At 45.4% G+C, this 22,987-nt stretch overlaps 1 protein-coding gene across 3 annotated transcripts; it reads left to right on the top strand.

The window, feature by feature from the left end:
* The first annotated feature begins 756 nt into the window (after positions 1-756).
* Positions 757-22,502, top strand: fam107b (family with sequence similarity 107 member B). Of its 3 annotated transcripts, XM_084673093.1 has the most exons (5): positions 757-855; positions 2,718-2,787; positions 17,952-18,126; positions 20,603-20,759; positions 21,084-22,502. In XM_084673093.1, the coding sequence occupies exons 3-5, from the start codon at positions 17,999-18,001 to the stop codon at positions 21,201-21,203; spliced, it is 405 nt and encodes a 134-aa protein (XP_084529219.1). In that variant the 5' UTR covers positions 757-855; positions 2,718-2,787; positions 17,952-17,998; the 3' UTR covers positions 21,204-22,502. The 3 variants fall into 3 exon arrangements, with proteins under 3 accessions (XP_084529219.1, XP_084529221.1, XP_084529220.1); XM_084673095.1 differs by lacking the exons at positions 757-855; positions 2,718-2,787 and adding an exon at positions 8,458-8,633; XM_084673094.1 differs by lacking the exons at positions 757-855; positions 2,718-2,787 and adding an exon at positions 16,797-17,215.
* The last annotated feature ends 485 nt before the right edge of the window (positions 22,503-22,987 follow it).

Below are 22,987 nucleotides of genomic sequence, written 5' to 3'. Positions count from 1 at the left end.
ATGTTCCTTTGGGGAGGAATAAAGATCTATCTGATCTTACCACGGAGGATACATGCGGTTGAGCTGCTGTGTGTGTCGAGTGCATGTCCAAACATGTTTATCTGTTAAGACACTAACCTCCGGTGAGAGATCTCAGCCTGCAGAGTTATCCAGCCAGAGGAGCCACCTGGACTGATAGACTGGGAGAAGACGTGAGGACATGCTGACCTACAGACCCTTGGAGTCTAATCGAATGCCTGGAGTCGGTATGGGGTCATGGTACCACTTCTCCTGGAGCTGAAGCTATAGCTTCAGGGAAATACGGGTCCTGTTGGTCACTGCAGTGTTGCTTTCAGATTCAGTTTGTCCCAGTGACCCTCTCTCTCCAGCGGTATGCATGGTCTGCCCTGCTCTGCGCTACGTCACTGTTTCAGTGGTCCGGCTGAAGTTGTGGCTGAGCCGACACCGTCATTGGACAGAACCAACTCGAGACCTGACAGAACAAGTCTACAGACCCCTACTGTGGACCTGGTTCTATCCCAGCCGGTGCCGGATGTAAACAGACCAGTGGATTACCCACACCAGAGAAGAGTCAGCTATATATCCACCCAGAGCAGAAGTGTGAATGGGATTCACCCCAGCTCTGACTGTTGTCTGAAGGAGATAGAGGAACCATGTTTCCAGGCGCCTGTGGTCCTACACAGCCCCCCTGAGCGCTCTGCACAGGAGGGGCTAGATGTGGATCTGGATCTGGATGTGGATGTGGAGTTGGATCTGGATCTGGATGTGGATGTGGAGTTGGATCTGGGCTTTGGAGAAGAACTGGGGGTGAGGTACCCTCACATTCCCAGGCCCTCCATCATCAGACAATCCCGGGTAAGTTCTGAAAGGGTCAGACAGATTGAATTTCTAGAAAAAGCAAATGAGAGGAGATTTGTTTTCTATCCAGTCATGTCACCCATGTGATGTTGTACTCTAAATAGCCACAAGGAGGTGACAGAGCCTAAACTATATGACAGGGTCGCTGTAGCAGGCCTCGAGTCTTAGTAGAATCAACTTGTCTACCTTCTTACCATATACAAAGAAAGCATGACACACAAACACACACTCACACACACACAGCCATGGATCATTTCACAGTATTTCAGTGACTGTCCCAGCTGTGGTTTGTCTTGAACATTGTCCCTTGCCAATTTGTGTGTCGGAACAGTCATTGCCAACCCTGCTTTGCAAGGAAAGCTCTTAACTAACTCCTGGTATTGTGTACTTGGCTGAAATGGCCTCATTCTTCCTCGTCTTGGAAGTATGTGAGGGAAGGCCTTGGGATTGGTCTACTGGCTGATCAATAATGTTGATTAGTGGAGACTGCTGGAAGGGAACAAGCAGAGGCATGAGATAACTGCTATAGCAGACCTGGAGCTAGTATTATTAGTGATAACAATTGGAAGGCACACGTAATAAAATGTTCATGTGCTTTAAAACGAGATGGGCAATCGCTCGCTGATAAAATCCAGCAACAGTAGCAGTGGGTGCACAATAACCAGTTTTCTGACTCCAGTGGCTGAATAATGTGGTTGTTCTGGCATGTCATCAATGTATTTTAAATGAGAATTGAGGTTTTGATACTTCTTTGGTTGCTGTCTTTTTAATGTGTTCCAGTGTCAGTATTGGGTTTTATGTAATCCTAGACAGATTTCTCTAAACAGAGCGAGTCTCCCATATGATAAGGCTTAGTGTAGATTGATTGACCTACTAGACTCTGGACATGTGTGGTAACTGGCATATTCAGTAGGTTCCTCCACAAGTTCCCCAAATCAGCTTCAAGCCCCTGTTTGCCACTTATGTACACCCCCTGTTCAGTTTTAAGGAGAAGAATTGACATGGGCGTTTCTAGGTTGAGGGTTTGTGTGAGTGTGTGTGTGTTGTGATGATTAGGAGGGTGTGTGGTGGACCAGCATGCAAGGCGTACAAGACTACATCCTTTGCTAGATTGTTTCTCAAGTGTCACCCTCCTAGTCGTGATATCTTTGTTAAGCCTTCAAGCAGAGCAGATGTAGCGTTGATCTCCTAACCCTTAACCTTCATCTGTATCGGTTTGTGTGTGTGTGTTTGTGTGACTTGTTGGGAGCGGTCTTAGTTGAACCCAGAGGAGGATGTCATAGGCCACCTGCTTTATCAGATTCAAAGGACGTGGGGAAACCACCGCAATATTTTTTGATTCACCATGATAAATATACAAGTGCACACATGCACACACGCACACGCACACACACACACACACTGATATGTCATAAGATAAAGTACACTCTGTTCTCGGGGAGTTAAAACATTGGGCAGTTTCATAAACAGTCATAAAGCAAGTGAAGAGTTTCGGCAGAGGAGGAAGACAGGTGGAGAGAGAAAGGAGAGCAAATAAGAGGATATGTCCCTCTCTATCTGAAAGACCAAGAGGTGCAGCACACACATTTAAAAAACATTCAGTGACAGTAAATACATGTTAAATAACAGGTCATTTCATGATGTTGATATTTATTCCTCTAGTGGGTACATACTGGTTGAAAATAAAAATGATTTCATACAAATTCAAACATGGTCCCCCCCCTCCCTGCCTATAACATTAAAACACAATATCATGTTGAGTCATTGACTAAATCAGAATCAATAGCATGCGGTGGCTGGTGGGTTAACGTGTGTATTGGTGTGGGGTGACCCTGACATCCTTGTCTTGTTCCCGTCAGGAATCAGAATTCCAGGAAGCAGCACCTGACAAGTGGGATGATGGAAAAACGGACGATGGAAGGTTATCAGGTAGGAAAACAACACATGCTTCCTCCTGGTCTGCCTTCCTCTCTCCTCTGCTCCTACAGATCTATGCAGCTCTCTCTCTCTCTCTCTCTCTCTCTCTCTCTCTCTTTCTCTCTCTCTCTCTCTCTCTGTCTCTCTCTCTCTCTCTCTCTCTCTCTCTCTCTCTCTCTCTCTCTATCTCTCTCTGTCTCTCTCTCTCTCTCTCTCTCTCTCTCTTTCTCTCTCTCTCTCTCTCTCTCTCTCTCTCTCTCTCTCTTTCTCTCTCTCTGTCTCTCTCTCTCTGTCTCTGTGTCTCTACTCACAAGAGATATCGTCAGAGGACAGCATCACAGTCAACTTAACCTCTTTTTTTTCAGATGCCTGTAAAAAAACACACTTGGACTAACATTCAACTGGATTGTTGAATGTATTTTGTGTTACTGTAATGTTGATGTCTGACATGGAATGACACAATGTCACATCCTGTTTTATTGACGACTAGTGATTGCTTGTGTGTGTTTGTGTGTGTGTGTGTGTCTGCTGGAAAGCACCTTGCCAGAATGTCTGGAAGTAGCTGAGTGCTGGCGGTTACCTTGGAGATGGGTTTCGGGGGCACATTAGGGGCGGGGCAAATTAGGACTCAACAGTGCTTGTACTGTTGTGGTTGTGTAGGGTGTGTGTGTTCAGTTTAGGTATGAGTGTTTTAATGAATGTGCGCAAAGGGGGTTGGGTGCCTGTGTGTGTACATGGGTGTGTGCGTGTGTGTGTGTTTATGCATGTGTGTGTGCATCTATCAGGTGCCACAGGACCCAGGGGAGTGTGTGGTAACAAAGCCTGAGCATGGTTGGGTTTAGGCTGTCCCATCTGCAGTCCAGCCAAGCCTTTTGTTCTCTGGTCCCAAATGATAACGTCACAAAGGCTGGATTAACATTCTGAGGGGAGGCAGAGGGGGCATTGATTGGCTGGACATATGTATATGTGAGGGTATACGTGTGGTGATGGAGTTGTAGTGGTGGATGGAAATGGTAGATGTTGGGGATTTGCAGTATACCATGGCAACAATCATTTATGGTGTTTCTGAAGCCCTCAATGGCTCAACATCTTCAAATGGCTCTCTGTGTCTCACAATCAAACACACACATATGCTGGCAGATCCCAGCCTCTGCTGCCCATGGCACATGTAGACTCTACTTTTGGAGTGTAGGTTTGAGGTCAGGTGGTTTCAGACGCTCGAATTGTGGTTCTTTATTTCCTCTGAGCTCTAAGAGAACAATGTGGTCTCCGTTTCCTAAACGGCAGTTTGAGAATATGTGAATATGACGCACGCACACACACACACACACACACACGTACACACACTGACCTTGATTTCCCCATGTCCTGTGTGTGGGTCGTAGTGTGTGTTTTGGGAGCACCTCACCATGTTCTCCTTCCTGTTCTCTGTGTTGGAAATCCTGCTGTTTCAGCTTATTCATATAAACACACAGACAGGCAAGCGGGTGGACGGATGGAGGGACAGACTGATAAATAGCTTTCCATTGTTCTCTCTATCTCTCTTCTGGGCTGCCTCTTTCACCCCTCACATTTCCTTGTGTCTGTATTTTCCAGCACAGTTCCCCTTCTATCTTGTCACATAGTCACACACACACGCACAGACCTACAGTCACACATGAGGACAACACACACAGAGTTGAATCCCTTTTGATGCCACACTTTGACCAGTCTGCATGACAACCTTCATTTAAATCAGATCTCATTTTAACCTCAATGTAGGCCTAATGGAACGGTCTGTTTCAATTTCTACTGGAAACCATTAGGCTAAGTGAAGCATCTGTTGATGGTGCAGGTCAGTAAATCCTTGGGACGGTAGATTTGAGCACTGAGAGGGCCTTTATTCCAGGCCGTGACATTCAGTACGTACTGTATCAAAGGTGCACATACACACATACAGGCATGCAAATTAATGACGTTTGTGATTTCAATATATGTGGTCTGCGGTCCAACTGCCCGTTTCAACAGATTACAATTGTGGTTGACGAGAATACATTGATAGAATCTCACAACAAAGCCTTTCATTCAACGTCAAATTATCAAATGTGTCTAGTTGTACTGACCACATTTACATTTTGTCATATAGCAGACGCTCTTATCCAGAGCGACTTACAGTGAGTAAAGGGACATTCCCCCGAGGCAAGTTCTGACCCATCCTCAGCCATCTGACCTCTAACTAAGGGGAACCAAAAGAGCCTCACAGGAAAATTACCTTGTAAGTCTAATATATAGATGTTTTTATATGTGGTATAGGCCAGCAGAAACCTGATGCAGGTGTAAATAATTGTCTTCCCAGAATGCACTACAGAGGGAAAAACACTTTTAGATCTATTTATGCGAGGCACCATCAATGAACCTTTAGAGAGAGGGAAGGAGAGAGAAAAGGTGGAATGAAAAAGACAAGTAGTGGATGAGAAATAAAACAAGGGGTGTAAACTGGGTTGGTAAAAGAATGAATGAGGCTGGGTTAAACATTAAATCAACAGAAGGAGTGGAACACAGGCATTGAAAGAGGGATGGAAAATATAGGAAGAGAGACTGATCCCTGCGACAGAGGACTCACTGAGAGAAGAGTGTGTGTGTGTGTGTGTGTGTGTGTGTGTGTGTGTGTGTGTGTGTGTGTGTGTGTGTGTGTGTGTGCGTGTGTGTGTGTGTGTGTGCGAGTGTGTGTGTGTGTGTGTGCGTGTGTGCGTGTGTGCGTGCGTGTCCATGTGTGTATGTGTATGTGTGTGCCATTGTAACGTGAGTCATCCAGCAGTGATTGAACCAGCCAAAGTTGACATTCACCCTCATGAGCGCTGGAGCAGAAGTGGTCGAGGACAGGAGGAAGTGACACATCTTCACCTTGAGAGGTGGCGATAACCGAGAAACAATATCTGGACGCTCATATTTGAGCAGAGGCACTAAAGAGAGTGGCTCCAAACTTTACCAGCACTAACATAGAGGCACTCACACAAACAGTCTAGATCACAATTGACATTGTTGGCCAGCTTTGTGTTCTTCAGAGAACACATATGCCATCCATTAAATAAAACATCACTGTATTGCTCCAGTCATTAGTTTTCTTTTGTCCGAGAAGTAAGAGTGCACAATGAGGGTGGCTGGGTCAGACAGACAGAGAAGGGAAACAGTGGAAAGAATGTGACGAGTCTCTCTGGACTGAAGCAGGCAATGTGATGGAGATGAAGAAAGAGAGAGAGACAAGATGAAGCAGCAAGATAGAGGGATGCAAAAGAGACTGGATGCTAAAAGACCGATAGGTCGATTAGTTGAAGGAGGGTGAACGAAAAGAACAACAAATTAGATGAGGTCAGAAGAGTCTTAGGTTTATAAGATATGTGGTGTTCATAAAATGTGGTTTGTTCTATGTTACAATTAGTTTTCGAATCACTAGGGAGCTTGTATTATACATCAGACTGGTGTCTCAGCCCCCAGCCATACAGAAGTAGGTCAGACACAAACCCAATGCATACACACAAACGTCCCAGAATTACTGCACTTTTAAGTATTAAGTACTTTTGAAACACTCTCTTTTGCAGCTGGATGGATTTAAGTCAATCTGTGATTATTTTCCATCATCAGTTGGGTTATTTTTCAGCATCACAGACATTATTTCTTACATTCCCTGTGTGTATATATAGATGGAGATGTACAGTATTTTTACTTCCTCCGAGTATTAAGCACAAACTGATGAACTGAGAAACCAGAGAAAGTTTGTCCTTTCTCTGGTCCAACTGCGGTGTAGTTGAGTAGTTGTGGTGTGTGTCAGAATAGAATCACTATCATCTGCCCTGAAGCCCGCCCCCTCTCACAGGAAGACAGTTACCATGGTATCAGATAACTGCCACTTCCTGTTTTAAGAAGAGGCTCGTGGGGGCTGACATGGAAGGGATAGGGACCAGGGGCTGCTCACACACACACAGACACATACATACACACAAACACACACACACACTTTCTAGGTTTGTGGGAAAGCATGTTGATAGCAGAAACATCTGGTTAAGATATGAGGCAGTCATACAGGGCCAGGAACTTGCTCACCAGAGAAAGAGGGAGCGAAAACGAGAGGTAACAAAGAAGTAGAGGGTGACCATGGGAAAAGAGAGGGTCAGTAATGTCGGGTTTTTAACAGATGTACAGTACATGATGTTTTGAATTAATCGGTAAGTCAAGACTATTCAGGTTTATTTCAAAATCATTATAGTTTTGAATAATACCATGTTTGGAATTTAGTTTTTTATTGCTTTTCCTTAGAACAAAAAGGGGTCATTTTTAAGCAGTCTTTCACATTTGTATGTTGTCTCTATGATGTAAAAGTAGAGCAGTCCAGAGTGGATGTGTCCCAGCAGAGTCATGAGGGTTTAGCAGCTCACCCTCTCAGAGGTGGGGAAATGAACTCTCATTTCCCAGCAACCACCCAGCCGCTAACTCTCTACGGAAACCGTTGACAGATGTGTGATAACTGTTCTGATCAATGCGGGTGTTTGTCCCCGTACACACACACGTTACCATGGCGATCCAAACGTGATTGATGCAAAGTTGTCTCCAATAAACTACGACTTGCCAAAGTATATTCGGCAATTTTCTAATCCGTGTCATTCTCCCTCACACGCCCCCCCCCCCCCACACACACACACACGAACACACACACACAGACACACACATTCTCCCTATATATCTATCTCTTTCTTAAGAACTGTCTCTTTCGGTATCTTTCTCGGTTTTTTCTGTAATTAAACTGTAACTGTGATCTCTTACTCACATATACTTACAGGAAACCCACACATCTGTTTCCTGTATGGTGGGAGGCTGGTGGGTGTCATCTCTTTGTCAGAGGGGACCCCTCTCTGACTCCTCCAGTATTGAAATACACACACACACACACATCCCAGGTGTCAACATGGGATAGGAATGTCATGCACACTGACACGGTGACCTGAGTTCCACCCACCTGCTTTGTCCTTCACTCCAGCCTTGGTGCTGTGTGTCATCAGCTACCCCAATACAGTGGTCCTACCCCCTCTCTGGTTCCACAGCCCAGCCATCATATAACATACAGTTATACACGACCGTGTGAACCATCCAAGGCTCCATCTATGATTAGCCACAGTCAGAGAGAGGAGATGGACACAAGTGCCTGTAAGCCAGCAGATCTCCTGTAAAATAGCGGTTTAGAAGAACACATTTAACTGAGGGGGGGTAGATAAATCCACCCAGCAGCCCTTCATCTCTAAGCTGATTACTTTACATCACAATGAATGACCAGTCTGTTCACTGATACCACAAAAGACTGTCATGGATGCATTGTATAAACTCCCCTGTAGCAAAATTAGGACTTTACGGGTCAAAATTGAATTTAAAACATGCAAAAGTGTGATTCTCAAATGTGTCTGTGTGTGTGTGTGTGTGTGTGTGTGTGTGTGTGTGTGTGTGTGTGTGTGTGTGTGTGTGTGTGTGTGTGTGTGTGTGTGTGTGTACTCCATTCTTGCGCCTTGCTGTAATCCAGCCTCTGTCTCTATCGAACGCCCCGCCCCGCACGTGAGGGGTCTCCCCCATCCGGAGAGCAAAGAACCGGAGGAGGGGAGGGGCTCTGGGCGTGACATCACGTCAACCCTCCCACCCAGCATTAATTTACATTTTCTATGGGTCCTCCTGAGAATGTGCTATTGCTATTGAACAGTTTCCAAGAAGGAGAAAAGCACCGACACACCTAAACCTAGAAGTGAATCTGGAGACACACCGAAGTGGCTAAAACCACTTTGTCATTTAAATAATTAAGCAACTTGAGTAGGAGAAGGACCGTCGGGGTCGAGTTTAAGGTACGTGTGTATGTCTGAGCTTGTGTTTTCACATGATTGTTTCATGAGCGCTCCAACAAAGCAAGAGCACGTCCACTATCGGATGGGCCGCGTGTGTTCATTATTAGCCTGTTTTGAAAATACTGCACAGATATACCGAAGCGGTATGAGTGGAGTCTATCGAAACAGAGATTGCCAAACAGAAACTCCTGGCTCGTTGGTTCGTGCTGTAGCGTGTTTCACGGACGGGACCGTTAAGAAACAACAGGAGACTGAGATCTGGGCTACAGGCTACTGCATGCCATTGTGATTTATTAGGACACATTTAATTAAAATGTTCGGGCACTCAAACTATAAGTTCACAAGATGAAATCACAAGTGTTGTAAACAGAATGTATTAACTATCAGAATGAAGTATCTATCATTTATACTGCACAGTCAGTAGATGTATGATTTGCTGTTGTTGAAATATGTGATGTTTCGAAGTATTCACGAGTCTGTCTGTATTCACCATTTGGAAATGAGTATAGTTGAGGAGTGAGTGAGTAAGTAAGATGATGTGTCACAGTGTGACAGTGCGGCCACTCCAGCAAAGCACATGGCGCTGCTTATCTGACACACGGGCCATTCTGTCATTGTCACAGAAAGATGTGTAGTACGTGCTGATTTGTGCGTGTTGTAACAAAGTTGTACGATGAATGTATTGTTAGTCAAATAGGTTAAAACCACCCTAACGAATAATGTTGACAAGACTTGAAAGATAATGTTGTCAAACTTTAACCAGAGTTGACCCAGACACAGGGTATAGCCGATATCAGCCAGACAAGTTACAATGGCAGCAAACAGGGTACTGACACAAAGTTCACTTAAGTCATCTCATCCTCTGTGTGAGAAACCAAGGAGGTTACGGGGATGGGCTGAGTGGCAGAGACAGGCAGAGGAAGCAGAAATAAGTATTGTTTTTCGGCCCAGCCCGTGAAAGAGAGAGAGAGTGAGTGGGGAAGAGAGGGCTAATGTGCTGCACATGTGTTAGTCATTTAGAGGGGAGTTTGCTATATGCTTTACATCTGTTTTATGATCTTTGAACTACCCCCCCCCCCTCTCTCTCTCTTTCAACTCACTTTGGGTCTCTCTTGCTCTCTCTCTGTCTTTCTGTCTTTCTCTCTCTCTCTCTCTCTCTCTCTCTCTCTCTCTCTCTCTCTCTCTCTCTCTCTCTCTCTCTCTCTCTCTCTCTCTCTCTCTCTCTCTCTCTCTCTCTCTCTCTCTCTCTCTCTCTCTCTCTCTCTCTCTCTCTCTCTCTCTCTCTCTCTCTCTCTCTCTCTCTCTCTCTCTCTCTCTCTCTCTCTCTCTCTCTCTCTCTCTCTCTCTCTCTCTCTCTCTCTCTCTCTCTCTCTCTCTCTCTCTCTCTCCCCCTGCTGTGTTCTTGTTTACCATAAGGTCAGATACCGATGCACTCACACACACAGAAAAGGGGAGGAGGAATTCACATGGAATCTTCGCAATCTCCCGTTACCCTCCTGTATGACAGTGTTTAAACAGAGCCTTTCTGAAGTGTACTGTGTCCATGGTAAACACACAACCGACAGTGTATGTGTGCTTTCAGGTCTGGGTGTGTCGATAGGGGCCTCCAGATGACTGGTGTTATCTCCCTTAGTGCCGTTGGGCGATGGAAACAAGCATCTTCATTAGTCAGCACGCTGCATTGAGTCCTAGACCAGACCTATACTGCACATGCTGCACTATGGCCATGTGTGAGTGGGTGTATGTCCAGTTAGGTTATTCTCTTCTCTCTTACCTTCCCATCCCATTGCTACCATCCCCATCTAGGTTTCCAAGCACAAATGGTCCCATGTTAAACATCTACAGTACCTGTGTGGGGTCAGGAGAAGCTAGCATGTCTGTCTTTGTCTGTGTTGCCAGTCCTCTGAACCCTAGCTCATTGCAGCTCATGTTGGAACAATCATCTATCCACACATTCCGTAAATCTCTCACTACACCTTGTGGTTTAAAAGAGTGAACCAAGCAGTGATCTCTTTGTGTAGAACAGAGAAGATGGCTTTGGCCTGTGATTACCGTACTGTACCTACTGTAACTCACATGCATGGTCACATCTGATGTTTAGTTTATATCAGGCACGTTTTCTGTTCAACAATAGATCCAGGGATCAAGTTTGAACATGTCCTCGGGATCATTTCACCACTGGTTCACAGACGGTGGATCTGGATATATTTTATTGGGCATGATGATGCCATCGTCCTAGCTCTGAGGACGTTCCACAGTCATGCTAGAATCCTGGAGCACAAAGTAGATGTTTATACCTGGTCGTTATCCCAGTTGTTAGGGTGTGATATCATGGCTCAAGAATATGAACTTCTGACGGACAGCCTGAGGGGAACATTGCCCATGGGGACACGTATCCTTTTTCCACCTTCGAACTGTAGAGCTGTGTGTGCGGTTGTGCTTGTGTGCATGACAATCTAAAACGCAATAAATGCAAAAATGTATTTTATAGTCAGGAACAAAGACACGGTCTCTCTAGGACTCACACATACACTCAGCGCCCCCCCCCCCCCCCCTTAACATACCATTGATTTTCCTTCATTGGGCTAGGAACTTTCAATCAGAATAAAAATCCATTACTGTACAATACTGGCCTATCTGTGTTTCACCCAGACTGGACATTCAAACACGATGACCTACCCAGACAGTCAGTACAGATGGAGGAATGGGCGGGAGCTTGTTAGGGTTCAGGAAGTAGTGATTGGGAGTGATTGGGAGTCTGATCTGCCGGAATTGGATTAAGAATTGGATCTCCAAGGCTGGTTCAAGACGTATGCTCCTGCTTTAGTCGCGCACACACACACACACAAAAAGACGTCCTTACTGGCTATCTAAGATCAACGGGGGGAAAAAACCTGAAGTTACAATGAATACAAGGAAGTCTGTTCTTGTGCTGAGAAGACATTCAGGTTAGGGTTGTTGTTCAAGACAAAAGGATGTATCGTGAGAGATTTTTCCTTGGAGATCTCCTTTGTGTGTGTGTGTGCGTGTCTGTATACATGCCAGCACATGCTCTCTCATCTTTCTGTCTCTAACGGCAAACCGTCCGGTTGCCCTCAGTAACAGTTGTTATTGAGGCTCTGTTCTGCAACTACATGTAAACAAAGGAGACCTGCCCTAACCCAGTACAACGTGCCCCTCGGCCAATGAGAGCTCAGCTTGGTGCTGGCTTCAGCCAATAGGAGCCGCGGAAGGGCTTGCCTCTGCTCTCCTGTGGCTTTTGAGGGAGAACGGGAGTAGAGCACAAAGCTCCGGTTGTAAACGTGCGCGGGAGCCCAGACAAAGACTTGTGTTCCTCTACTCAAGTATGTGTGTGGATGTCTGCACTCTGGCTAGGCTAGACAAGCTGAGGGCTCGAAAGTGGAGGCCAGCAGTGCCCCCCCCCCCCCCCACATGCCCCTGTCTCACACACCACCCAGTTCCAGCCAGGTCTGCCCATGGACATATAGGGCACCTCAGCTATCCAGGAGCAGGTGTCCATACTGGTTAGAGGAGGAGTGTGGAAGATTCCGTACGTTCTCCATACACAACTGCCATTGTGTCAGAGAGGCAGGGAAGAGTGACAGCTGTGACCCCTAAAAGTGTCTGCTTGTGACATGGGTGTGTGCGTACACAAACACACACGTACAAACGCACACGCAGCCCCTCAGCCCCACACATGGAGGGCAGGTGTGGAGGTCAGAGATCGGACTGGGAAAGTGGGCTTTGATTTTCACTTGTGTTTGAAGACAGGTGGATGGTATAGTACAACTCCAACTGTCTCTGCCACTCAGAGGAGTGAGGGGGTTGTGTGGTGTGTGTGTGTGTGTGTGTGTGTGTGTGTGTGTGTGTGTGTGTGTGTGTGTGTGTGTGTGTGTGTGTGTGTGTGTGTGTGTGTGTGTGTGTGTGTGTGTGTGTGTGTGTGTGTGTGTGTGTGTGTGTGTGTGTGTGTGTTCAAAACTTAGAACAGCTTTGCAGGTTCATCACATTCCTATGGCCTGACTGATGGCTCATTCTTTTCAGTGAGTCCCATTCAGTCTATAATCTGTGTCTGGTTGTCACATCGTATGTGTGTGATTGTCTGTGTGTGTGTGTGTGTGGGGCGGCGAAACACAAACTTCACCCTGAATCCCTCCATACAAAATAGAGGGAACTTCTAAGTTCCCTATCGTTACGGCTAATCATTCATTTGTCAGAGGGAATCAAACGGCGTCTCATTAAAACGCAGCACGTTGCAGTTGTAGGATACAGGAAGTGGTCACATCAGAAGACAGAGATGGTGCAGGTCATCTCTTCACAAAACACAACTTGGTCAACGAGGGAGTGAACCAGAGCAGAGTGCTGGAGTTACACAGGCCTCAGATGAACTCGCATTTGCATAGCCACCGTTATGCTCAATAGAATAGGTTGGCTCATTTTGACCGGCTAATCTCTCCAGGGTAGTGTTTATGTTTGGATAACTAGTGTGAATCTGTCCCATGCCCTCAAGTTTGTACAGGGTGTGTCTGTGTCTCCGACTTCACTCTCTCTCGGCAGATACGTTTGATTGGGAGCTGTTTGTAACCTTGTATGGAGCCCTGCTTTCTTAATGGAAGCAGTGGGCGGTAACAGTGACTCATGGGAGGGAGGGAGCCATGAGCTGTCATGTTTAAGGCATGCTCTGTATGTACGCGTGTGTGTGTGTGTGTGTGGTAAATTCCTGCACCCCCTTAAAGGCCTCCACCCCAGTGTCTCCCTCAGTGACATCATGTATAGGGCAGGGGCTGGGCGGGGACAGGACTGTTGAGGGTCTGTTGATGCCGAGGCCCCAGGACACCCCCCCCCCCCCCCCATTCTGAGACAGGAAATACAAACCAGGCCTCGGCCCCCAGACACCACACTCTCACTGAACGAGAAGTGGAGTCCGACTTTTGCAGAAGAAAATCCAAATACTGAGAATGATCTTACTGCGTATCCCACATGTCCCCCACCCTCATCCTCCATCCCCCTCATCCACCCAGCTGTCCGTTAACAGGCCATCCATCCTTGGGTTTTAATTAGGCCCTCTCTCCCCCCTCTCTTGATGGCCACAAACCGACGCTTTATTAACGCAGACACTGAGTGACTGGTCTGTTCTGCTGGGAGGGCAGACGGGGTGGGCATTTGCGGTGTTGACGACGTCATTTCACTGGAGGGGTGGACTTCCCGTCTGTGAAAGCGTGAGTGGCCGGATCAGGGCAGAGAAGGAGTGAAGTAAGAAGGCGGTGCGTTTTGAAACTGAAGCGCGTGTTTGCTGCATGAGGGGGAAAGCTGGAGAGGGGGAACTGGTAAAGAGAGAAACCAATACATGAAACAGGGTGTGGCCTTTCTGCGAAAGACAAGACAGTGTAGCCAATCAGGACCCTGCTCTCATGCTGTGGAAGGAAAGGCTTTCGTGTCGGTGGGGGGCAGGGGGGGCAGACGGTGAAGCAAGCTGCCAGCTGCGGTCTCTCTCTCCCGGGCCTTTTTCTTACTCCGTGTCTCTCATTCTCCATTACTGTCTTACTCTCTCTGTGTGTCTTTCTCTCTCAATCCAATCTCCCTCGCAGTCTGTCTCTCTCTCTCTCTTTGTCTCTCTCTCTTTGTGTCAGTAATGAGGGCAACGGAATCACTGGAACAAAGGGAGATCCTTCACTCTTTTCCTGCCTTGTTTCTTCCTCTCCCTCATACTACCCTCTGGTAGTCTCTCTCTGTCTCCTGTCCCTTCTGAGTCTCTGTGTTATGGTAACGGGGAAGCCTCGATAATGACCAATCGCGTCCTCTCGTCATCAGATCCTTCCTCGTGCGAGTCTTCCTCCTCTCTGCTCCTCTCGTAAACAAAGCATGTTTGTCCTCAGTTGAGCAGTTTATTAGCAATGTTTTTTTTTTTTTCTTCTTTCAAATGAGGTGGCTATAGCCAGGAGGTCTGCCTGAGAGAATGCAAGCAAGCACTTGTGTGTTCTCCCTGTGTGCGAGAGGTACTTCTGGTTCAGGTTCACTTATTGAAATGAGCCTGCGCCCGCATAATGTGCAGTTTTGGGCCGATGGGCCTTGTCTCATGCGAATGAGGCTTGAGTGGTGTCTGTTATCTCCTTGACCGTTGGACAAAAGAATGTGGTTATTGATTGTTTTGGTGAGCACATGACTCTGTGTGCTTGGTGTTGTGAGATAGATAAGACCCATTGGTCTTTGTTTTTATCATCAAAGTTGGCGGTGTACGTGTGTAATGTGTTGGGAGTGGGTGGGTGTGTTTCCTGTGTGCACATGTTTGTGAATGTGGACATGCGGCCCTGTGTGCGGTTAGCTCATGCAGTCCCTCTGAAGGACAGACGGTGCTGATGCAATAGCCCGGTGCAATATGGGTAACTCTGCCAAGAGTGTCATTCAATTAGCTCTAATGCAGCCTGCAAGGGTAGCTCTCTCTCTCCACCTCTCTCACTCTCTCTCCACCTCTCTCCTTCTCTCTCTCTCTCTCCACTTCTTTCTCTCTCTCCACCTCTCTCTCTCCTTCTCTCTCCACCTCTCTCTCTCTCACTCACTCACTCACTCAGCCAGCCTCACACTCTCTCCCTAATACCCACTAGAACGCACACCATTTCACTTCTTGCTTCCCTGCCGCCATCACCCTCTTCATATTAGTGACGTTTAGCTCCAACCCCATCCATACGAAACCTAGTTCTGACCCCACCCTGTTTATTTCTCCCTGTGTTGATGTTGACCTTTAACCCCTCAATCACGGGACACTGAGGCGGTGGCCTCTGACAGGATGTCAGGTCATAGTCACATAGGGAGGTCACGAGGATGACAAGGATCGAGCAGAGTAAACAACGTTGAGAAGGCCCGCTGCTCTCCTCTCTCTCCCACCCTCCATAAGCAGGGCTCACTGGGATGGTGTTTCCAGAAGCAATAACCGTTTTAATGGAGATTCCTGGAACAGCAGGAAGTATAATCCATGAAAAGTCTTTGAGCAGGCTCACTTTTACGGGCACACACTCGCACGGACTCAAAACCATCATTAGGCCTTTACACACACAGAGCTGAACGTTGTTTATATTTGTCTGTGGTCTCAGGTGCCAGTGATTGGTCAGGGTGTTGACAGATGTGACCCATGGGGAAGGGAGGAGTGTGTGGTGCTTCTCTAGAAGTGAGGAGGTGTGTGTGTGTGTGTCTGAAATTCTCTCTAGCCAGTTGTAGAGGGCAGGTTCCCTTCTGACTGAACCCCTGGTGCTCACACTTCATGTCCTGCCTCACAGTCATGTCCATGCCCATTTATGGGGCATGTTCATCACGTGCTTGTAGGAGAGGGGGGGTGTAAGGGAAGAGGGGTTAGGGCTGATGATATTGTTGGTGGGCCCCAATCTGGAATTACTGAGAGATGGTGCTGAGTTTGAGCCCTTTGAACTCCCCGTGTCACTTCCTCCCACCCCGGGGCTTGACAGGAAGTAGCAACAGATGTGCCAAGGTTGCGGATGCTTTCGCAACATTACAGGTCTGTTAGTTCCTCTCCCTCCTGCCACTGTAATTGACGATTACATCCTTTTGAAGTACGCACAAAGTTTCCAGGATTGCAAGTTCCTTTTCTATACAAATTAGTCAAAAAGACATTGTACCAAATTGTGTCCCAAAGGACAGCAACAAGTACATTTTAGTGTGTCAAAAAATAGTTAGTAATCGTATTTTCTGCTCTATATCGGAAAATGTGCTACTGCTCTGTAGATGCAGTACTTGTCATAACGTGCATGGGAGATGAGACATTGTTTATCTGCATTCCTTTGTTATGTAACTGGCAGTCAAACCTTTGTTTTAAAACTAGCGAATGGGGACCTCTAGTGGTGATCTGAGAACATTACAGTCATATTCCGCGCATTGTTTTGATGGCGCAACTCGACTTTACATTCAAGTGCTTATTACCCAGCCTAAGGTGACATCCAGCTATTAGGCTACTCATTAGTAGCATATTTGTTTATGCATGCGGATACCATGTGGTCATCGCACAGTTTATACAATCATCGTTATCGATCTTTGTTTCCACACCTCTGCATAGATAAGTATTCAAGATATATTTTAAGGTACAGTGGGCTAATGGCTATTTTAGGTCGCAATTCAAACACCCTTGTGACACACTTTGTCTTTAATTGCGACACGATAGCCCAACTTCTGAACTCTAGTCTATGGAAAATAAGCCGGTGTTGCTCCTTAAATGGAAAATGATTTCACGTGATAAACCGTCTGCAGTTTATAACTGTAGGCCTAACTCGTGTGTGTGTGTGAGAGAGAGATAGAGAGAGAGAGACAGAGAGAGAGATGGAGGGGAAGAGAGAGAGAAACAGCAAAAGTCGGCTGTTGTTAGGTAATATCGCTCATCAAAGCTTGCTAGAACCAGCCACTGGACTCAAACCTCAGAGCTAGACAGTGGCGTACACACAACGGGATCGCTTTCGTCCGTGTTTTCCTAATTTCGCCGTTCAGTCAGAGATTTTTTTTGTAGCATTTCTTATACAAACTAATAAAAGCAACAGAAGAAATGGCATTGATGTTTGGGTATCCGGTATTTGCTCATCTGCAGGGTGAGTTGGGAAGTGTTTTAGTTTAGTCAAATAACAGCATCAAATACTTAAGTAATGTTACTATAATTTACATTATAAAGTTGATCAAATATTTGATTTGTAGTCTATCCTTGCATGGAAAACATACTAATGAAATCACACAAAAAACATTGGTATGATACAATCCTGTTATCAAAGCAGAAGTGCTGAGTGTGTGTATCCTGGCTTGTTTGTAGCTTGACTAGACAAAGACAAATAAGTGCCAATAATAATATTGTACTGCAGTAGGTCATCTGTGTTGATCTAGTCTTCTGACCCTCTAGATTGTGTTGTCCAATGGGATAAATATACATATATGACAGAATGTAATAAGCTGATTTCTGCCAAGATGAAAAATGTTCAGTTCTTAAATAATTGTTGCCCTATTATCATTTTCAGTACAAAACAACATTCCAACACAGTAAAGTCATCTATGATCCACTGTGTCTGTACTGATCCCACAACTCAGTCTGCTGTGGTGCTTAAGCGATGCTTCGTGACTCAGCTGACAGCAAAATGAAGTGTTCTTTCTCACTGTGGAACGATTATGTAATTCCAGAAGGTCTGACTCAGCCTCAGTTATCACCGAAATGGCCAAATGTGCTGGCCATGAAAACACACTGGGCCTTTGGAGTAGCCAATGTTCTCCCAGTCTGTATATCTGCCTGGAGACTAAGATAGTGGGAGGACGATGCTAACGGTCCTGCTCTGTCCCCAGATCCCTGTGTGGAGCCTTGTCTGTGTCTGTCCCGGGGCAGGAGTGTCATGGCGGAGCCAGACTACCTGGAGGGAGACTGCGATGAGCTCATCAAGCCCAAGAAGCTGCTCAACCCAGTCAAGACCTCCAGGAACCACCAGGACCTGCACCGAGAGCTGCTCATGAACCAGAAGAGGTGAGCGCCTCAACCTACTGTTTCTACCCCCCCCCCCCCCCACCATTGATTCCCCCCATTTTTTTCTCTCTCTCTCTCCACCTCCCTCTCTCTCTCCACCTCCCTCTCTCTCTCTCTTGCTCTCGAAGATACTCATGTATTTACTTTACAGTAGTTTAATTGACTATCCCAAGGTAATCCTAGTTTGTATAGTCAAATTTAAAAAAACTACTAGCCACTGACGTTTCATGGATGTGTTCCAAGCCAAACACAAATATAATAAACATAAGTCTCACTTTCCCCCAATATTTTTCTACTGCAGGTTGACCCACAGTCTCCTTGTTTGTGTTTATAGCAGTACAAATATATAGAGTGGTCTATGTGTCAAGCAGTTCAGTCTGTCCCTTTTACCCATCCATACTGTGCAAGGGAACACCATTTAGCTTGTAAAAGCAATGCAGTGCAATGCACTGCTTTCTAAATGTTATGATGATTAGCATTCTGGCTTGTGCCCTAGTACGCAGTGACCGTTTGCTTCTGGACAGCTTCTTGGTGGGTGACATCACAGAGAAATCAGAAGACTGGATGCATCAGCAGGGTTGCGTAAAGCCGAATGCATAAAACTTTTAAAGGAGCCATTATCCTTTTAGTGCATTATTTGGTCAGAAAGCTATCTCCAAACTTTGCTTCAGGAAAAAGCTATTTCCAAGGTCATGGGCACTCGCATTATCACTATAAGTAATACATGAGCTCTCATGACTCACTGAATTATAAAAATACCTTTTATAATATAAAAATACTGAGATTACATCTAAGACTGACACAACACAAAGGGTGTTGGTGTAAGTTTGGTGTCCGTTTATCTGTGTCATTGGCGATCTGGCTGTTTTTTTTTTATTGTTTTTTTTAGAAAATGCACAGATGCCCTAAGCTCTGTTTCTAGGCTATATATAAACACAAACAAATGCACACTGTTGACAGCTGTTACATCACAGGAGCCTCGGTGTCCTTTAGCAGGCAGACTACCCTATCAGAAAATGAGCTCGTGCACAATCACGCACGTTTGTTTACTGTAGTGCCAGTGCATTATGGAAATTGGCACTACAGTAAACAAACGTGCGTGATTGTGTACGAGCTCATTTTCTGATAGTGTAGTACAGCAAATGCGTGACTACTGGTCTATGATACATAGACTGGCATACAGAATGAGAGAAAAGAGAAAGAGAGATGTTCGGTTCCGGTGAAGGGAGGGGAGTGGAGGATGTTTGGCTGGATTAGTCATGGTGATGAGAGGAAGAGAGAGAGAGGGGGGGGGGGGTGGAGAGGGAAAGAAACAGGAGAGTTATATAAGCAGGATTACAACAACATCTCTGACTGAGGGTCTCTCCCTGCCTTAGCTACTGTACCTGAGCTGTTGTACACCTGTACTGCACACACACACACACACGCATGAAATAAGGGCTCACGTCAGGCTGTAGTGTCCACACACACACAATAATATTCTGCAGTTATTAGATAACTAACTAGTTTGCTGGAGGGGTGCGTGGGAGTGGGACTCCCTGATTACATAAAACATTGCTGTAGCCTTTCTTGTTATTCTGCCAGATGAGCTTGACCTTCTGCCTCCCACAGCAGTGGGATTTGAACGACCTGCCCTCCCCCTGCACTGCTTGTCTGTGCACTTGGTCTCAGTTTAGGTCACACATAATGAGAGCTAAATATCAGGCTTTTCAACGGGTCAAAGGAAGCCTCTGGACTTTACCCTGGCTCTATGGATGTCCATGTAGGATTCTACAGTGCAGAAGATAAATCAACCCTGTGAAACAAAATGATTGGACTTGTTTTTGTTTCGAACAAAACTCTCTCACTCTCTTGTCTGTTCTATTACTCGCCCTCTCTTTGTTTCTTCATTTTTTCTCTTTATTAATCTCCCTTGCTCTCTCGTTCGCTTTTGCCCTCGATCTGTCTCTTAACCTCTTTCTGCATGCTTTAATGTAAGGATTTCTGAGTTACGTAATTGTAACATTTGGTTTTCAGGCTTTTTCCAGAGGTTTCTTCCACTCTGAAATCATCTTATTTATACATTTGTGAATCTATTTCTGTCTTCAATTATGGTTTTATCACAAAACTCACAACTGCAAAACAAAGGTCAATGCTGTTATTTCCCCCATTCCCATTCTAGTAGATATCATATTGTCGACGGATGGATGGATATTCATCAATCGGAAAGGTCTCAACCTATCTTTTAAAGCAGAAGCATGATCTTCGATCTCAACTCCTTTTCTTGCACCCACCCATGCACAGATTACAGGATGTAGGCTAATCCGGGATGTGCCCCATGTCTGCACAATGTAATCCTCCCTAAAATGAAAGATGTTTTAATAAGAACTGCATGTCTGTCAGCAAGCAGGTAAACATGTTCATGCTGCTGGTATCGGCTATTGAGTAAGCGTGACGTAAATAACCGATTTTGTCATCGGCCTTTTCTCTTCCACAGAGGCCTGGCTCCCCAGAACAAGCCAGAGCTCCAGAAGGTTCTGGAGAAGAGGAAGAGGGAGCAGGTTCTCAAGGCCCAGAAGGAGGAACAGGAGGCTCACAAGAAGAGGAGCGACCTGGAGATAGAGCTGATGAAGAGACAACAGAAGCTGGAACAGGTTCATATATGACATTCTAACACTCTCTCACACCGAACTGTTTCAAACACAGACCAATACAATACATTGTAGATCAGATGTTTTGGAAGTCATTCATGAAGAGAAACAGATAAGAGCGGTTTAATCAGAGCATGAAAAGGCTCATAAAGATGAAAGTTGACCTACATCAGCGCATTTACCGCTCCTACAGGAAGCGAGGGGATCATAGCCTGTTTGTCATCACTGCTCTACAAGGGAGTCATGATTTGACAGCTGAATCAAACATGTTCATATATGCGATTCCATGTGGGTTTAACTGGATGTGTGCCTTTTTTGTTTCCCTAGCTGGAGTTGGAGCAACAGAAAGATGAGGAGGAGCAAGAAAACACCCCTGAGTTTGTGAAGATGAAGAGCAACCTGAGGAGGACCAAGCAGGAGGCAGATGGGGAGGAGCGAACCACCTAGAGCCCGAAAGGGGGGAGGTGTCTGGCTTTGGGAGTGTGAGTGTGAATGTGCACATCAGATATTGTGCATGAGTGCGTTGACTGTGGCACATGTAGACACGGTGACTTTGCCGTAGTCTGAGATGGACTTCCTGGTTTTCCTGAACCCTGCTGTTCCTATCTGCAGAGAAGAGACAGACATTACAGACTAAAGTGCCCTCTGGCTGCCACACACCACCAGTACTCACCCTAAGACCCAACACAACAGACACACTGGGGAGCAACCTTTAACACAGACATGTTATACGCCACACACCGGGGCTAGCAGGCTTCTGAGGACATCAAACGGAGGGACAAAAATAACTCACACAGAGTTTGCAACCCCTGTTCCCTCCTCCTTTCTTACAGGCCATGAAAGAGATGTCCATCATGCTTGTTGTTGTTGTTGTTGTTGTTGTTGTTGTCGTTGTTGTTTTGTTGTTTTAATCTTCAGTATCAAGAATGGAAAAGTGGACACTGGATGGACTCTTGAAGCTGTGTATTGTAAAGGCCAAATTGATGTGCTTTTTTGTTATTTATGTTTGTAGTTTTCAGCCCATGTATGGGGAGAGTGACACATGTCACCCCACACCTCAGTCAGTTTTGAAGCTTAGTTTGGGAATCCCCAGGGCAAGGATAGTGTGTGAAACACCCAGTTTGCTTTTCATTCTTTTTTCTTTTTCTTTCTCAAATATGCCATTTCCTTAGCTAACCCTTTTTTGAGCAATACTAGAACTCCCAAGTGTGAGAGTGATCTTTTCTTTATATATAATTATATTGTTTTGTATAAATAAAAATAAATTAACTTAATTTGTAAGTTGTTGATGATAGTAAGTCTTTAGTTTGATCTGATCTGTAGATACCAGAAATGGTACAAGGGAGCCACCTTTCCTGGGACTTCTGAGTACCCTGCTGTCTTCGTCCGAACCCACACAAACAGTTCTTATTTCTTATAAATGAATTTCCAACGTGATCAAAAATAATATATGAATGAAATCCAACTGCTTTTTTCCCCACTGATGCTCAAGCATGCTCTCTTGCTCTGAGTTTGAGGTTACAATTGAACTTAACAGACTTCATGTTGTTGAAAGGTTTGAGAAAAGTTACATTTATTCAAAAATGCTAACTAGAATTTCCTTTTGGTTTTTGTGATGAACCCAACTCTTAAGTATGGTTGGTTATAGTGTCTGCAGATTAGTAGATTATTGTTTTGTACTCATTTCTCCTGTGTTACTCTTCGAAACAAAACCTCTTCTTTAAAATAAATATAATTTTAACATGATTATACTTTGTCTTTTATCACAAAGGGTAGTTTCGTTCAAGTAACTGTCTGATAAATGCACACAATCCATCAGTTTACATTCTGACGGAAGACCATTCACCATCCTCCCACAGACTGTAAATTGTGTACACAAGCTTGACTTTGCTGGCCTAGTAATGACTTGGATTCAAGACCTTGATTGACAAAAGGGTTTCATGCTGGGCTTGATTGGGACGGGGGCGATAAGGAAATTGAGCATGTGCATCTGGAAACAATATATAGCCTACATAAGTTTGTTTTGTTATGTTTTGGTCAGATCAAACAGGAGGGTCGATATAGCGAGAACCTCATGAACTGTGATATAGACTGGGTATTTCTAAAAGGCTGCAAATGTTCTGTTAACATTCATGGTATGAAACGCAATCCATCCAAGTACTAAGCCTACTTTTTAGCAATTAGGCGTTAGTCTAGTCTACACCATAGAGTTAATACGGTCTACACACACA

This window comes from Hypomesus nipponensis, chromosome 14 (genome assembly GCF_054491055.1).
Source record: "Hypomesus nipponensis isolate SF chromosome 14, ASM5449105v1, whole genome shotgun sequence".
Taxonomy (NCBI): domain Eukaryota; kingdom Metazoa; phylum Chordata; class Actinopteri; order Osmeriformes; family Osmeridae; genus Hypomesus; species Hypomesus nipponensis.
This window is presented reverse-complemented; position numbering and strand designations above follow the sequence as displayed.

Bases quoted from the DNA above. Each gene is read 5' to 3' on its own strand.
- fam107b (XM_084673094.1), top strand. From the start codon at position 17,173: ATGGCATTGATGTTTGGGTATCCGGTATTTGCTCATCTGCAGG. The intron at 18,127-20,602 runs GTGAGCGCCTCA...TCTCTTCCACAG, and splicing joins CTGCTCATGAACCAGAAGAG to AGGCCTGGCTCCCCAGAACA. The intron at 20,760-21,083 runs GTTCATATATGA...TTGTTTCCCTAG, and splicing joins GACAACAGAAGCTGGAACAG to CTGGAGTTGGAGCAACAGAA.